This window comes from Marmota flaviventris, chromosome 6, assembly GCF_047511675.1.
Source record: "Marmota flaviventris isolate mMarFla1 chromosome 6, mMarFla1.hap1, whole genome shotgun sequence".
In the NCBI taxonomy this organism is placed as follows: domain Eukaryota; kingdom Metazoa; phylum Chordata; class Mammalia; order Rodentia; family Sciuridae; genus Marmota; species Marmota flaviventris.
In genome coordinates this window covers 121781125-121796253 of record NC_092503.1, presented here as the reverse complement: position 1 = coordinate 121796253, position 15129 = coordinate 121781125, and the positions used below count along the sequence as shown (strand labels likewise).

General features: G+C 48.3%; 3 protein-coding genes across 5 annotated transcripts; 1 reads left to right on the top strand and 2 right to left on the bottom strand.

Annotated features, from left to right (window-relative positions):
• The first annotated feature begins 718 nt into the window (after nucleotides 1–718).
• Ly6g6f (lymphocyte antigen 6 family member G6F) lies at nucleotides 719–10508 on the top strand. Of its 3 annotated transcripts, XR_003580600.1 has the most exons (7): nucleotides 720–882; nucleotides 1360–1689; nucleotides 1813–2076; nucleotides 3046–3201; nucleotides 3359–3425; nucleotides 8834–8980; nucleotides 10175–10264. XR_003580600.1 is itself a non-coding variant. In XM_027921929.3 (6 exons), exons 1-6 carry the CDS (start codon nucleotides 825–827, stop codon nucleotides 10396–10398), a joined length of 1179 nt encoding a protein of 392 aa, XP_027777730.1. In that variant the 5' UTR covers nucleotides 719–824; the 3' UTR covers nucleotides 10399–10508. The 3 variants fall into 3 exon arrangements, 2 of the variants coding, with proteins under 2 accessions (XP_027777730.1, XP_027777729.1); XM_027921929.3 differs by lacking the exon at nucleotides 3359–3425 and having other exon boundaries at nucleotides 719–882; nucleotides 10175–10508; XM_027921928.2 differs by lacking the exons at nucleotides 8834–8980; nucleotides 10175–10264 and adding an exon at nucleotides 3583–3834 and having other exon boundaries at nucleotides 722–882.
• Nucleotides 5587–6824, bottom strand: LOC114080322 (lymphocyte antigen 6G6e-like). Its single transcript, XM_071613619.1, has 3 exons — nucleotides 6773–6824; nucleotides 5914–6039; nucleotides 5587–5810 (listed from the first exon to the last, which is right to left on the bottom strand). Exons 1-3 carry the CDS (start codon nucleotides 6822–6824, stop codon nucleotides 5587–5589), a joined length of 402 nt encoding a protein of 133 aa, XP_071469720.1.
• A 910-nt stretch (nucleotides 10509–11418) lies between the features above and the next one.
• On the bottom strand, nucleotides 11419–15107 carry Ly6g6c (lymphocyte antigen 6 family member G6C). Its single transcript, XM_027921927.2, has 4 exons — nucleotides 14859–15107; nucleotides 14204–14318; nucleotides 12729–12839; nucleotides 11419–12075 (listed from the first exon to the last, which is right to left on the bottom strand). The coding sequence occupies exons 2-4, from the start codon at nucleotides 14253–14255 to the stop codon at nucleotides 11861–11863; spliced, it is 378 nt and encodes a 125-aa protein (XP_027777728.1). The 5' UTR covers nucleotides 14256–14318; nucleotides 14859–15107; the 3' UTR covers nucleotides 11419–11860.
• Between the last annotated feature and the right edge of the window lie 22 nt (nucleotides 15108–15129).

The window sequence follows — 15129 nt, the reverse complement described above, 5'->3', positions numbered from 1 at the left end:
AATTAATTTAGGGGCTGGGATTGTGCTCATGGTAGAGTACTTGCCTAGCATGCATGAAGCCCTAGATCTGATTCCTAGCACCAAAATTAATTAATTAATTAAAATAAATAACACATTAAAAACTTTTAGAACTGTATAAAGAGCTTCCTTCAGTCTTGCCTGGAGCAGAGGGATGAATTAATGAATAATCCAGATCCCTGCTATTCTTCTCTTTGATTAATAGCTTAGAATACTTCTCAAGAATTCTAGAGGTGCTGGGGTTGTGGCCCAGTAGAAGAGTGCTTGCCTAGCATGTGTGAGGTACTGGGTTCAATTCTTAGCACCACAGAAAAAATAAATAAATAAAAATAATTAAAATGTTCATCCACAATTAAAGAGAGAGAGAGAGAGAGAGAGAGTTCTAGAGAGGTCTGTGGTATACCAGGAAACCACAGCAAAACTCACTCCAATCATTTATGGAGCATTAACTGTATGTCCAGCTCTGTATTGGGTTCCATGAAGAACTCAGGACCTTGGCTCATGGCTAATATTTCTCAGGAGTGGAAGAAAGATCACAGAATATACCTCCAAACTGACTGGAGATAGAGACCTGGAACCCCATCTACGTAAAAGTGGCTTGAGTCAGTTTCTCCTCCACCCCCAAAACAGAAAGGTGGGGTCATTTTCCCCAGTAGACATGCAACTGGGTTTTATCTCCCCAGCATTCTCATCCCTTCCAGAGGCCCATGTCACTCCAGCTCAGGGAGTATGGGCCTTTATCTAGTTTCTGTTTCCTCCCTAGTAACCCCAGGTCTTAGAGCGAAAGAACTTGGCAGTCTCTCCCCATGGCAGTCTTATTTCTCCTTCTTCTGTTCCTCTGTGGGCTCCCCCAGGCTGCTACAGGTAAGGGGCAGGAGGTGGGAGATATTTCAGCTATTTGCAAGATTAGGGAGGGATTGCTGATCTTTCTCCTTAGAGGTCTGGAGAATGCATCCAACTCAAGAATACAGATTTACCCATTTGACCTCTCCCTGCCTCTACCACTGGTGAAGACCCAGAAGAAATGAGGGTCCAGGTTATGTACAGTTTCCTTTAGAAAATAAAAGCAGATGAGTAAATGTCTAAAGAGATGGGCATTTGCCAACTATTCCAGGCTTTTCTCTCATCTCCAGACCCTTCCACCAGCTTGGGGAGGGGGGAAGGAAAGTCTGTACACTCTTCCTTCCACCTCTCTTTCTTTGTAGTTGTCACTTAAGAAATGTGTTCATCAGTTGAGTCACTGCTGGGAGACCCTATAGAGGGAGGGAGCCAGGGGTTGAAGGACAAGAGGGGCCTTGATGCAATGGAGGTCTCTGGCCTCATACAATTGTCTCCTCACAGACAACATCCAGGTCATCTATGTAGCCTTGGGGGAAGCGATGGAGCTGCCGTGTCCCTCACCACCCACCCTACGTGGAGATGAACTCCTATCATGGTTCCACAGCCCTGGAGCAGGCTCCTCCACCATCCTGGTGGCCCAGGTCCAAGTGACCAGGTCAATCCCAAACCTTAGGAAACCTGGAAAAGAATCCAGGCTCAAACTCCTTGGAAACTATTCCTTGTGGTTGGAGGGGTCCAAGGATGGAGATGCTGGGCGGTACTGGTGCACCGTGCTGGGTGAGCACCACAGGTATCAGAACTGGAGAGTGTATGATGTCTCTGTTCTCAAAGGTAAGGTACCAGTCATAAAGGAACCTAAGGTTGAATGGGGAGGGAGTAGAAAAGAACCCAGAGACTGCGAGCTGTAGGGACTGGGGAAGCCCAAAGAACTGAAAGGTCTTCTTTCCTCCACAGGATCCCAGTTCTCTGCAAAGGCTACAGATGGATCCTCCTGCTCTGTCCTATTGTGCTCTGTGGTCCCTGTCAGACGTCTGGACTCTGTGACTTGGCTGGAGGGGAAGGGTCCTGTGAGAGGACGTGTTCATTCCTTCTGGGGTGATGGGGCTGCCCTGCTCTTGGTGTGTCCTGGGGAAGGGTTTCCTGAGCCCAAGGGCCATAGACCAAGAATCATCCGCTGCCTCGTGTCTCAGAATAAAGGAGTCAGCTTTAGCCTGGCAGGTAAACCGAGGGAGGAGATGTGCCAGAGTGGGGGAACATCCCTCACCTGCTGATAAGAAAGTAGGTGGGATAGGAGACAACTAGGGACAGGTTGAGGTGACTTCTGTTGGAGCAGATCATTCATTGCTGGTAGGAGGAGGCAATTTTTATCATTGACTGAGTCCATAACAGAGAAAGGGATTGGTTAAGCCAACTTTCTGGAGGAATAGACTAGCAGCAAAGTTGTATATATTTCAGTGGAATATACCATTGTTTATAAATAGTGTAATTTATGATTTTGTGGAATATCCTATAGCAGAGTTGAAGAAAATAAGGATTATTGTTGGGGCAGTTGCTTTTGAAGAAAGGATATATGCACTAGTGTTTCAATGGCCCATTGATAGGGAAGACAAAAGGAAAAAATATATATTTGTTCTACAAAAAAAGTAGAAAAAAGGTCATTAAAGAGAGAATGAATACTATTGGATGTAGAATAACTAATTTAAGTCAGGATGTGGAGCAAATGGCTACTCTTTGGGGAATCAAAGGCCAGTCAATGGGTAGCGGCTGGGCCTTATTGCCCTCTGTATCCTTACCACCTTATATGGTATCTAGCATGTGGTGAGACTAAGCAAGTCTTAGAGAATAAAGAATGAATGGAAGAACAAATAAATGGAAGACACTTTATTTTTTCTTGAAAAGTTGAATTACTATGAGGGCAGTTTTGGCTGGTGGTCTGTTCTAGAGCTAGCTGTCCACATATGAACAGGGCAACACTGTCATTCTCTATTGAGGTTTTCTACTACCCATGGAGTCAGGGGGAGAGGTCTGGAAAAGAGCAAAGTGGGATGGTGGATATTGGGTCAGGGAAGCTCATGAAGTCTTCTGTAGGAAGATCCTACCAGATTGGGAGGAGTTTGTCTTTGGGGTACAGGGACAGTTCCCCTCACTGCCTCCTTCCTTATCCCTCTTGTCTTGCTCTGACTACAGCCTCCATGGATGCTTCTCCTAACCTCACTGTACCTTCCATGGCCTGGGATGTGACTTGGATCCTGATGCTGTCACTCACAGTGGGCCAGGCATTCACCATCCTAGCTCTCAGCATCATGCTCTGGAGGCGGAGAGTCCGGGAGGTTCAGGGCAGAGGTGAGTCCCCCCTCTTCCAGAAGGGAGAAGAGGGCATATGTGAGGCAAAGGTTCATATCTTGCTTCTGAACCTTGTCCTCTCTAGGGGAGGGAGTAGAAAAGAACACAACTGAATTATCTAGAGACTTCTATACACATTCTGACTACTTCTCCCCAGATGCCTCCATTCCTCACTTTAAACCTGAAATCCAGATCTATGAAAACATCCATTTGGCCCGTCTCAGGTAAGGAACAAACAGGGGACAGAGGCCTAAATTGCAAAAGGTTTGGGGGTGGGAGAGGAAACACTGGGGTTGGATTGGGGATAAGGCTCTGGTTCCTGAGGAAGTAGAGAATAGAAAACTATACTTAATCTGACAGTCTGCTTTACAAATCCCACAGCCCACCTGCCCACAAGACCAGGTGATCTTGGTGACATCTGCTGCTGGGAACTGTGACCTTCTCTCTCTCCCTGGTCATCTGGCACTTGAAAAATTCCCTGAAAACCTCAGCGGGGATGTAGGGCTGGGAGGTGGGCAGAGAATGTGACTTACTGTCTATCTGGCCTCCTGCAGCCCTCAGGCTACCTGGGAAATGGGGATGGGGGAGCTGAAGAAAAGGTGTAGCATTATTTCATGATGTCACCTACAAAAAGGTGTGGTTTTGTGTCTTGAATTGGCCAGAGGAGGGATGGCCCTGAGCATGCAATACTATAGAATTGAGGGGAGGCTGGAGTACCTGTTGAGGGTGAGAAGGGGTGAGGTAGGCAGGGAGGAGATAAAGGAATCTAGAGTCACAGGGGAATCTAAAGAAGAATGGGGGAAACTGAGGAACAGAGAAGGAAAGAGACTAAAGTTAAAATAAAAAGAAACAGAGAGAGAGAGAGAAAAAATAGAAGTGCAAAGTGGGAGAACTAAGGGACAGAAAATGGAAAGAAGACTCAACATGCCTCCAAATTAAGCCAGACCTCCCCACCCGCTAAGTCTCATTCTCACAAAGAAACTAGGGAACAAACATATTTAATCAGCTCACAGACTTCCTCAAATGGAAGGAAAGGAACCAAGTCAGAATGGGGGTGCCTACGCTCCACCTCCAGCCAGACTCCCTCCTTATCCATGGCACACACACTTCCCTGTGGGGCTCCACTGTGGCATTCAGAGCTAAACAGTTATCACTTCAGACTCCTAGGAACACTACCTCCCTGTGCCCATGGCTCACACCCTGGAGAGTGTGTGAGCCAAGTCTTTATTCTCTAAGACTTGCTTAGTCTCACCACATGCTAGATACCATATAAGGTGGTAAGGATACAGAGGGCAATAAGGCCCAGCCGCTACCCATGATGTCACCAAGATCACCTGGTCTTGTGGGCAGGTGGGCTGTGGGATTTGTAAAGCAGACTGTCAGATTAAGTATAGTTTTCTATTCTCTACTTCCTCAGGAACCAGAGCCTTATCCCCAATCCAACCCCAGTGTTTCCTCTCCCACCCCCAAACCTTCTCTGCTTCTCCCTAAGCAGAGAAGAGTGTCCACAAGGGTTAGCAGGTGGGATTCCCTAGTGAGGCTGGTTATGCTTGGCCACCTATGAACTACAGACAAGTTTGGGCTGGTCAGTGGGGAACGGCATTCACACTCCCAAGTTGGCCAGTCCCCAGTCTCAGGCAGAGATGAGCTGGACTCCAGGCCACATCCTCATAAAGTAACCCTATCAGTTCCCCTTTTGGGTCTTGGCTCAAGTCTGGGCTTCCCTGGAGAAAAACTTCCTTTGATATCTTGCCTAAAACATTCATGCTACAGCGGCTTAAGCTAAGATACTGGCAGGAAGGAGAATGAGATGACAGATGGAAAATGAGGAGAATATTGTTTAGGTTCCAGCACTCCAGCCCAACCTGCCAGGCAGCTATAGTTCATTCTTAGAGAGCACACCCGTGCATTCACACACACACACCCTGCACACACTGAACCATTGCTAGGTTCCCAGATAACTCCTTTATTAAATGTACTCTATAGTTCCCCACCTACTATGTTACATCTTTCCCAGAAAGACCTTCCTCATCACCATACCTTGTGCCCTTTCAATTCCCTTGCCTGGGACCACAGCTCTATCAAAATGGCATCTTGCTAGGCACCTGGGGCTGAGAGAAGACATCAGCACCAGGCGTTTGGAAAAGACACAGAGCAGATGTTTCTTATGAGGCTGGGCTTTGGGTGGGTGCCTACAAGGGCTAGAGCAGTGCCCATGGGAAACAGGTCTTGGGAGGGGTCTGTGGAGGTGTTGGGTCTAGGAGTCTAAGGATTGTGTACAAAATCAGGTTCTTGGGCATGTCTCAAAAGTGTCCATGCAGGTATTTCCAGTACCATGTTGATGGTGAAGGAGTCTTGGGTTGGGGGCTGAGAGTCCACACAAGGCTAGTGGAGGAGTTGGCCTCCCCAGGCAAAATTGGCCACCAGGAGGAGCAGGGTGGTGAGGAAGAGACTGGGGAGCCACTGTGCTGTGACAGCCGAGTTGCACAGGTCCTGCTCACAGCAGTGGTGCCGCAGAATGTAGGCACGTGACCAGTAGGTGGCATGACCTGGCAGAGGGCACTGGGTCCTTGGGAGGCAGCCTTTCCGCTCGATGATCTCATTCTGGTCTGTGGGATGAAGGAGGAATGCTGAGGCGGAGGGCAGCAGGAAAGGCAGGAAGGAGACAGGTAGGGAGCCACCTGGACAAGGGCCAATGGACCATACTCCTACCTGAGGTGCCAACAGTGATGCCACAAGCTTCATCATCCTGACACTCTGTGGGTACAGGGTAGCAAGGCTTGGCGAAGCTGCAGGTGTAACAGTGAAGCCGTCCCTGGGCAGGGGAAGTGGTGAGACCTGTTGGGTCAGCAGAGATCAGGGCAAGAAGGTAAAAAGCAGAACCCCAAAGGAGCTGGCAGAGGGACATACAGAGAGAGATGGCACACAAAGTGGGACAGAGGAACCATAAAATGGAGGCAGACAGAAGTAGAAAAATAAGAAAGGGAAGAGAGAGAACGAATGAAAAGAAACATGCAGAGAGGCAAAGGGAATTAAAGGGAGGTGCAGACATGAACAGAAGCCAAAAGAATCAGAGACAAGCATAGAGAAACACACACACACATACAGAGAGAGAGAAAGAGAGAGAGAGAGAGAGAGAGAGAGAGAGAGAGAGAGAGAGAGAGATTGGTGACACACACACATACAGAGAGAGAGAGAGAGAGAGATTGGTGAAGAGGTGGAGGGGGAAAGTGAAAAAACTTAAGTAGATGGCATCAGAGGCAGAAAAGAAAATGGGAATTGACATTGACTGAGGGGTCCAGCACAAAAGCAAGAGGTGAGATAAGGAACAAGAGACACAGAGGCAAGTCAAAGACCAGCAAGGAAGAGACAGTGCCTCTGAAAGGCAACTTCTGCTCTTTCACATTGTCAACTGGCCTGAGGCCATCCCAGTGGCTGGTCTCCCCAAAGTCTTTCCTGTTCTCTTGTTGGCTTCTCCCAGCTCCCTCTCCCTTCCAATCCTCAGAATCTGCCAGCCCCTGCCCCAGCCCCCTGCCCCCTGCCCCCTGAGGATTCCCCAGTCCACCCTTACCCAATGCCCCACAGAGGAACAAGACGCAAAGGAAGATGCTGGAGGTGCCCATGGCAGAACCTGGGCTCAGGAATCTGGGAGAATGTGATCTGCACCCCGAGATGGAACATCTGAGCATGACAGGGAGGGACCAGTAAACAAACACACCTAGGGAGAGAACCTGGGGGTGGAATAGGATAGATTTCACCAGCATGACTCAACAGGGTCCCCAGCCCTCTGCTCCGAAGCCCCTGTCTCTCACCCACCTCCCCTCCTGTGCCTTGAGGGTCTTCTCTGTTCTCTCAGTGTTTATAACTCAGCTCTGTCTGCTGCTCCTGAGTTATGTCTGTCGCCTTCCCTTCTGCTCCCCTCCCTTGCTCCCCATCTCAAGCTGTTCTCTGTTCTCTTATTCTTTGTTTTCTCTGTCCCCTCAGTGCATGTGTGCTTCTCAAGGTTACACTCCTAAACAGTCCTGGCCTAGATCATTAGAGTGTGTGTGATGTTTGAAGGTGGAATCAACAACACTCATTCACCCACCTACACAGCCCAGCTGTGGAGGGGACCCACCCACACTGCCCAGCTGTGGAGGGGCCAGCCCCACCCTGCTTCATATACCTTTGATCCCCCCCAAGCCTCAACATTCCCACCCCATAATTATCCCTCCCAGCTTTACTACCTTGGAGGAAAAAAATTAATCATGGGTGGGGCTGGGTGGATGTGCTTCCACTGGGGAAGAATGAGACTAGGAACAAAGGCATGGATAGAATGTAGGGACGGGGGAGTGTGGCAGAGTCTGGCTGACTGGGGTTTAAGAGATTGGAGACAGGACTGTGGGTGTAGTTCAGTGGCAGAGTGCTTTTCCTAGCATGGGTGAGGCCCTGGGTTTGATCCTCAGGACCACAAAAAAGACTAAGGAGGAATAAGGAAGACTTGGAAGGGTGAGGGCAGGGGAGACACTGAGCAGCAGTATTTAAAAACTTTGATCTCAGGAGCTCTCTCTCTGTCTCTCTGTCTATCTCCCTCCCTCCCTTCCTCCCTCCCTCCCTTCCTCCCTCCCTCTTTTCTGGTACTGGGGATTAACCTCAGGGGTGCTTTACCTCCCCAGCCCTTTTACTTCTTATTTTTACTTTTTTTTTTTTTAACTTTTTTTTCAGTCAGGGTCTTGCTAAGTTGCTTAAGCTTCCCTAAATTGCTTTAAACTTGCAATCCTCCTGCCTCAGCCTCCTGAGTTGCTGGAATTATCGTCATGCACCACTGCACCCAACTCTTTACACTCTTAAAAATATATATATATCCAAATGTCCCAAAGAGTTTGTTTTCATGTTTTTTATATCAATATGTATTGTATTCGAAATTAAAATAAGACATTTTAAATAGGTATTGATTTGTTTCACAAATAAGAACAATAAACCTATTACATGTTAATGAAATAGTTTTATGAAAAATAAATACAAGTTCTCAATTTCACAGTAAGAAGAGTGGAAGTGCTTTACATTTTTGTGAATCTATTTCATGTCAAGCTTAAGATGGCAGGGTTTTCATATCTACTTCTTTGATATTCAGTCTGTAGGGATACGTTGTTTGGTTGAAAATCCAACCTCAAAGATAATCCAATGGAATTGGAAAAGGAAGACCCTTGAAGACCCTTTGACAGAGTCTTAGAGACCCCCAGGAGTTCTTGAGCAATAATTTTTGAACTACTGCTGAAGATGGAGGAGTTTGAGGCTCCAGAGGATGCTGAGAGCATCCACAGGCCCCTCCCTGTCTCCACTGGGGCCCTGGCGCCTGCTGGGGAAGACTCTTTCCTCCCTTTTTATAGCCCTATAAAGCCTAAAACAAGGGGGATATAAGGCTGGCAGAGCAGGGCCAGGGAGGGGGGTGGGAGGGAGGGAGAGGCCCTACTGACACAGGTAGACATGATGAAGCCCCAATTTGTTGGAATCCTGATCTGCACACTGCTGGGGGCTGCCTTGGGTAAGGAAGAGGCCAATTCACCTCTCATATGGCCTGTCTTACCCTCTGCCAGCAACTCCCCAGAGAGCCCCAGGTCCAGTGCCTCTTTTCTCCTGCCTCTCCTGCCAGGAAACCGCATGCGGTGCTACAACTGTGGTGGAGGCCCCAGCAACTCCTGCAAAGGGACCGTGACCATCTGTGGTGAGGGTGAACGTTGTGGCTTCTTGGAGCGCAAACCCCAACCAGGCCTGGGACAGAGCAAACTGTCTGAGAACCGTGAGTCCTCAGTTTCTCCCTCTACCCTCAGCCCTTCCCTGCCTTTAGGCCCCACTTTATTCCTCTGGCTTCCAGAACCTTCCAGGCTCGGTCTGGCTCTGGGCAGATGGTGCCACTGTTGGAGAAGAGCAGTCTGTACCCTTCTGGTTCCTGGCACTGAGCACCTGAGCATCCCACAGTTCTTGGGCTTTTACCTCCCTCCTCTTTATTCTCCAGAAAGAATCATAGGCCCATTTACTCAGAAATTCGTCCCTTAAGTCAGGGGCCAACTTTCAAGCACTGGCTAAGAGGTATATTGTGTATGTTTTAATATTTTAATTTGAAATAATTTTGGATTGACAGAATGTTTGCAAAAGTAGTACAGGAAGTTCGTGTATATCCTTCACTCAACTTTCCTTAATGCTAACATATCACATAACTGTAGCACAATTATCAAAATCAGAAAATCACATTGGTATAATATGACTAGCTAATTTAGGCTTTTTGATTTAGCCAGTTGTTCCACTCATGTCCTTTATCTGGTCCTGGACACAAATCAGGGTCCCACATTGCATTTCATTCTCACGTCTTTTTACATTCTCCAGCCTGTGCAAATGCTCAGTCTTTCTTTGTCTTTCATGACTTTGATATTTTTGAAAAGCCCTGATAGATCACTTTGTTTTTATGTAATTTTATGATAGGTTGTTTTGTAGATTGCTCTCAATTTGGATTTGTCTATTTACTTGTTTTTTCCTCTTTTTTTTTTTTTTTTTTTGTAGTACTGATGATTGAACTCAGGATGCTCTACTACTGAGCTATCCTAAGCACTTTTTATTTTTTTATTTTGAGAAGGGTCTTGCTAAATTCCCCAGGCTAGCCTTGATCTTGTGATCCTCCTGCCTCAGCCTCTCAAATTGCTGGGATGACAGGCAAGTGCTACCACAACTGGTTTAACTTCTATTTTCTTTCACATGATAAGATTGAGGTCATGTGTTTCAGGCAGGAATACCATAGAAGTGATGTTGTTCCCTTATCAGCACACCACAGCAGCAGTTAACAATGTTAATGTGTTAACTTTGATCACTTGGTTTCAGGGAGGTGTTTTTTAAGAGGGCAGAGAATTCCCTTGGGCTCCTTGAAATCACATCTGCTCTGCCCCAGAAGGCAAATCCTGAAGCCAAGAGTCCAACACCCCGGTTTCATTCTTTCTCTCAGCTTCAGTGACCCTGAGTCATCACCATCCTGCCTGTGTGGCCACCCATCATTGCAACCAAGTGGAAACAGAATTGGTGGGAGACGTGACTTACACAACTCACAGGAACTGCTGCTTTGGAGACCTATGCAACAGTGCTGTGGCAAGCACCGTGGCCCCAGCATGCATCTTGGTTGCAGCAGCCACCACCCTGGTCTGGCTTTTGCCAGGACTATGGAGCGGGTAGTGGGAATGAGGGTAGGCAAGGGAGCAAGGAAACAAGGGAGCTCTGAACATCTAAGGTGAGAAAGTAAGCACTTCTTTGTGAGCCATTAAAATCTAGAGCTGACTGGAAAATTCCATCTACCTTTTGTTGATGGGAAACTTGAAGCAGCAATATGGGGACATCTATCTTCTAGTTTGAGGGTTTCTGGCCCATCAATGGACCTAGTTACAGTGGTTGCTCCTTTCTCTGGTCCTGGACCCCAACCACGATCCCACATTGCACCCCTTAACCAACAAAATCCCCAAGGATGATGCAGAATCTCTCTTAGTGACTACTGGATCTTGCTGCTAGGGAAGATCTACCTTAGTAATGCAGATTATTAAGGAGAGTAAGCTCTGGACTGAGTGGAAGTGACCAGGATTCCATGAGCTTGGCTGTCTGGGTTTGTTCCCCTTTCCTCCATTTGTAACTTAGTTCCCAAAAGGACTTTTTTTTTTTTTTTTTTTTTTTTTTTGCAGTACTGGGATTTAACCCAGGGCTTCACACATTAGGTAAGCATGGATAGGACTATTTTGAATTGAAAAGGAAATATAAGTCCAGCGATAGGAGAGTTGCTTGGATACCCTGGTTAGTAACTAGGCCAGGTAAGGCCTCAGATCCTAATCTGAGGCCCCATCCACATATCCCTCTCCTACCTCTCTGGGGAGACCTAAAGCCAGGCTGTATCTCCTCCTCAGCAGAATATCACTAGGGTGTGGCTAAATTTAGGATAAGGGTTGTTTCTCCAAACACTGGGACCTATGTGCCACCTCCAGACACTGAAGGACAGGATGGAGACCTGAAAAACCTGTTCCTTCATTTACATGAGCCCAGCCTCCCAGGGAAACTCCCTGAAAGACTCTTGGGTAAGGGGAAGGCGGGGGGGGGGGGGGGGGGGGGGGGGGGGGGGGGTGAAGGTGCTGAGAGTGTTACATCCAGGGAGGGGGTTTGACACTTAAAGTCTTCTGAAAATGAATGCACAATTTATTAGACACAGACATTTATTACTCAAAATGGAAAAGATGAGTAGAGGGTTTGGTGAATCAGTCCCATAGAGTGAGGTCATCAGGTCCTTCCTGGGGCTTTCATTGGAGACGGGACAGAAGCCCCATTTCCGGCCCAGATCCCAATCCCTCCTCTCAAGGAGGGCACCTCAGAGTGTAGAAGACAAAGTAGAAGTCCTTCATGAGCCAGTGGAGGATCTGGAGTGGTCTAAAGGGAAAGACTCAGGAAAAACAGAACAGAGAGTACAGTTTAGGAAAAATAGATAGGGAGACCACTCTGGGCACTGTCTCATTAAAGAAATGAGAAGGGACTGGAGAAACGCTCTTCAGAGGAAGGGGAGCCAGAGAAAGATCATTCTGGGAAACAGGAGATGTGGAGCCATAAGGAGAGAGGCTCTGGCTAAGGCAGGTGGGGAGGAAGGACAGCCACAGAGTGAGCCTCAGTGCAGCAGCCAGAGGCCAAGGCCAGCCAAGGAAGTGAGGAAAACCAGGGTCAGGGTGGGTGTGGGCCGGGGGGCTGGGCTATTGCAGTTGTCTTTGCTGCAGCAGGTGGTGTTATAGTTCAGGCCCAGCTTGTGGTTGGTTTGGTTGAAGGCCTCCCGACAGGGCTCTTCTGGTGTGCCACAGCGCAGGTTGGAGAAAACCCACATCTTTCCTAGAGGCAGGAGTGGAGTGGGCAGGGAGATCAGCTAGGATCGGCACCTGGCACACCTATGCCCACTCCCCACCATGTACACCCACCCAGGCTTCCTTCCTTCGCAAATTTGCCCAGCCCTGCCCTTTATCTCTTCTCAGCCTATTTTACTCCTCTACCTCCTTATTCTGAACCCCAATCCTGATTGGCCATGAGGTCTTTGGGCCTGTTTTATCTCTCTTGAGGGTATTTAGTCAATTTGACACTAACACCAACATCATAGGATTGTCATGAACATTCATTGAAACAGAGCACATAAAGACATAGGTCAAGCTGGGCACGGTGGCACATTCCAATAATCCCAAGTCACTGGGAGTTTGAGACCAGCCTCAGCAACTTAGCAAAACCTATCTTAAAAAAAAAAAAAAAAAGAAAGAAAGAAAAAAGAAAAAGAAAGTCAGGGAGGTGGTAAGCACTGGATGTAGCTCAGTGGTAAAGTACCCATTACCACACATGCACACACAAAAAAGCCCAGTGCCTGGTATATAATCATTTTGGCCAAATGTCATCATTGCTATAATTCTCTGTTCCATCTTAGTCTTAGCCCTGGTTGGGTCTCAGTCCCAGACAGAGTGTCCCACTTGTCCCTCTTCCACTATAGAGGCAGATATTACCGAGGTACACATTTGTTGTTAGGCACTGGTGTCCTGGCTCCAGACGGCAGGACTGCCGGTCCACGCAGCCCAGCACAGGGACTTTGTAGCAGGAGTGACAGCGGATATCAGCTGGGGAGAAACAGGTCAGGCTGAGGCATGGGGTGTCTAAGCTACCTGGGGGTAAGCTGAACTGGGAATGGGGGTGTAGAAGAGCCTATGAAATAGGTGCACTGATCTGTTTGGTCCATGGGACAGAGCAGGTGAGTGATGCGGTGAAAGTGGCAAGTGGGTGACAGGTGAGGGTGGAGTTGTTCTTTGTGAAAGGCTCACACCCTAAATATCTTCCTCCACCACACCCCATTTGGGATGAGTCAAGAGGAGCACAACTACCAACAAAAACATGCGTCTGGGGACAGCTGGAATGAGAGGAAACTGTGGGGAAGGAATGGGGAAAGGAGGGAGAGGATAGAGACTTGAAATAGGAAGAAATAAGAAGAATAAAAATGATGGGATTATGATGCCTTAAAAAATGGCTTGGAACTTGAGGCTTCAAGAAAGCCACCTGTGGCCAACTTTAGCAATTTACTCTTCACCTTGTGGGGCAGCCAAGAGTGTGGGTGGAGGAACCAGTCCTGAATGGAGTCCTCTTTACTACAGCTCTCTGGCAGAAGGAATAATACCTGAGAGACATTTCATCAGAATCCTTCTTAGCAGATTACCAGAAAGGAGAGGGTGGGTACAGAAGATGGCACCCCCAGTGTTCCTGCTTCAGCTAATTCAAGGCATGGGCATGCAAGATTTGGCAAAGGAGAGGTCAGTCCAAGAGTGGAGAGCCTGGAAATAAAACCCACCTCACTCTAGGGGTGAGTGGCCCTGGCATCCCCTCCCTAGGAGCTTTGGGGAAACTCCCTGGTTCCCCAGAAGGCTTTAAGAAGTTACTGAAACCATCCAGAAAGCCTGTGTCCCTGGTAGGGGTGAGAATATGTAGCTCAGGGAGGAACAAGGATACACTAGGAAGAGCCACAGCTGAGTACCTAAATCCAGGGTGGAGTAGATGGAGAGGGTGAGGTCTGAAAGAAGCCTGGATCTGGAGGCTTAAATCTGAAGACACATCCCGCTGTCTGCAGGAGGTGAGAGAAGGCAGTAAGATGGATCCAGGAGAATTGTGGATTGAAATGGGGCAAGCCAGGGAACTAGATATCAGAGTTTCCAAGAAGTGGGCACCTTGGAGTGAGAAAGAGACCTGGAGCCCTCGCAGGTGAGAAAAGTGGCACTTTCTTGGGGATGAGGAGGAATATGATGATGGAGACCTGGGTCCTTGAGAAATTGTGCAAGGAGCCTGTAACAGAGAGATCTGGTCCTGGAAACATAGGAGAGCTGAGCCAGTTGGGGCTGAGGGTTTTTGGGATCATGACTAATGGGTGGTACAGTCAGGGCAGGGAGGTTGAGGTCCTGACAGGTGAACCAGGTTCTTGGGGGCCACAGGTACTTACCTGAGACCCAGCAGAGCAGAGCAGACAGGGTGAGCAGAAGAAGGCCTTTCATGGTGAGGGTCCCAAGAATGGTAGTAGTCACAGCCGTTGTCAAGAGATTTTCAGGGATCCTGCTCTGGGAGTTGAACGGCCTTTTTGGAATTTATAATCCCAAGGCCCCTCCCTTCTCTGCCTCTGCTGGCACCTCCCTTCCTATTTACACTGTGCTGACCAGAGAAAAAGACTAAGGATGGGGAGAGGCTGAGCAGACCTGGCTGGGGAATGGGGATGGGTGAGAGGGAAGGGGAAGGGGAAGTGCCACTGGTGGCCAACTCCATTTTGGTTCTTGGTTTCAGGATGCCCGGCTGAAAGCCCTGTCTAGTCCTCTGAAGGAGAGTCACCAAAAAGCCTCTATGATTTACAATGACCATAGTGGCAGCTTCTGCTAGTTCCTAGGAAACAATGGAATGTGGCCCAAGCTGGATTGCCGAATTTGGATCCCTGGGGGGCACTGGCCAGGATGCAGGCAGAAATTAAAGATGGAAGGGATTGAATTAATCTTTACTCAACCCTCATTTGGTCTTTCCCACCCCAGCCCAACCACAGGATGAAGGGTTTGTGACATCATGGAGGGTTTCTGTGATGTCCTGGGGATAGGGGAACTGAGGCTGCCTACCTTCTAAAGAGTTGCTGCTTCAGGCCCCCTAAAGGTTTGAGGGACCTCACCCCTCCACATGGGCTTGATGTGATCTTGATGGCTCCAGTCCAGTGAAGGCTGCTGGAGTAACAGGTGTGGGACATTTGCATCTGCTCCTAAAGGCCTCCCCAGTCAAAACTTGTGGACTTGGGTGGTGTACTGCAGGCGGGGAAGGACAGCGTGGGCACAGAAAGGTGAGATAGAAGCTAAAATAAGAACAGAAGTAGTAAAAATAATGGTGAGCACTTAG

Coding starts and splice junctions, on each gene's coding strand:
- LOC114080322 (XM_071613619.1), bottom strand. CDS start 6,824: ATGGGCACCTCCAGCATCTTCCTTTGCGTCTTGTTCCTCTGTGGGGCA. Junction 6,040..6,772: donor GTTCCTCTGTGGGGCATTGG/GTAAGGGTGGAC, acceptor CTGACCCAACAG/GTCTCACCACTTCCCCTGCC. Junction 5,811..5,913: donor CATCACTGTTGGCACCTCAG/GTAGGAGTATGG, acceptor TTCATCCCACAG/ACCAGAATGAGATCATCGAG.
- Ly6g6c (XM_027921927.2), bottom strand. CDS start 14,255: ATGAAAGGCCTTCTTCTGCTCACCCTGTCTGCTCTGCTCTGCTGGGTC. Junction 12,840..14,203: donor TCTGCTCTGCTGGGTCTCAG/GTAAGTACCTGT, acceptor GTTTCTCCCCAG/CTGATATCCGCTGTCACTCC. Junction 12,076..12,728: donor AACAACAAATGTGTACCTCG/GTAATATCTGCC, acceptor TCCTGCCTCTAG/GAAAGATGTGGGTTTTCTCC.
- Ly6g6f (XM_027921929.3), top strand. CDS start 825: ATGGCAGTCTTATTTCTCCTTCTTCTGTTCCTCTGTGGGCTCCCCCAG. Junction 3,202..8,833: donor CCGGGAGGTTCAGGGCAGAG/GTGAGTCCCCCC, acceptor CTCTCCTGCCAG/GAAACCGCATGCGGTGCTAC. Junction 8,981..10,174: donor GAGCAAACTGTCTGAGAACC/GTGAGTCCTCAG, acceptor TCTTTCTCTCAG/CTTCAGTGACCCTGAGTCAT.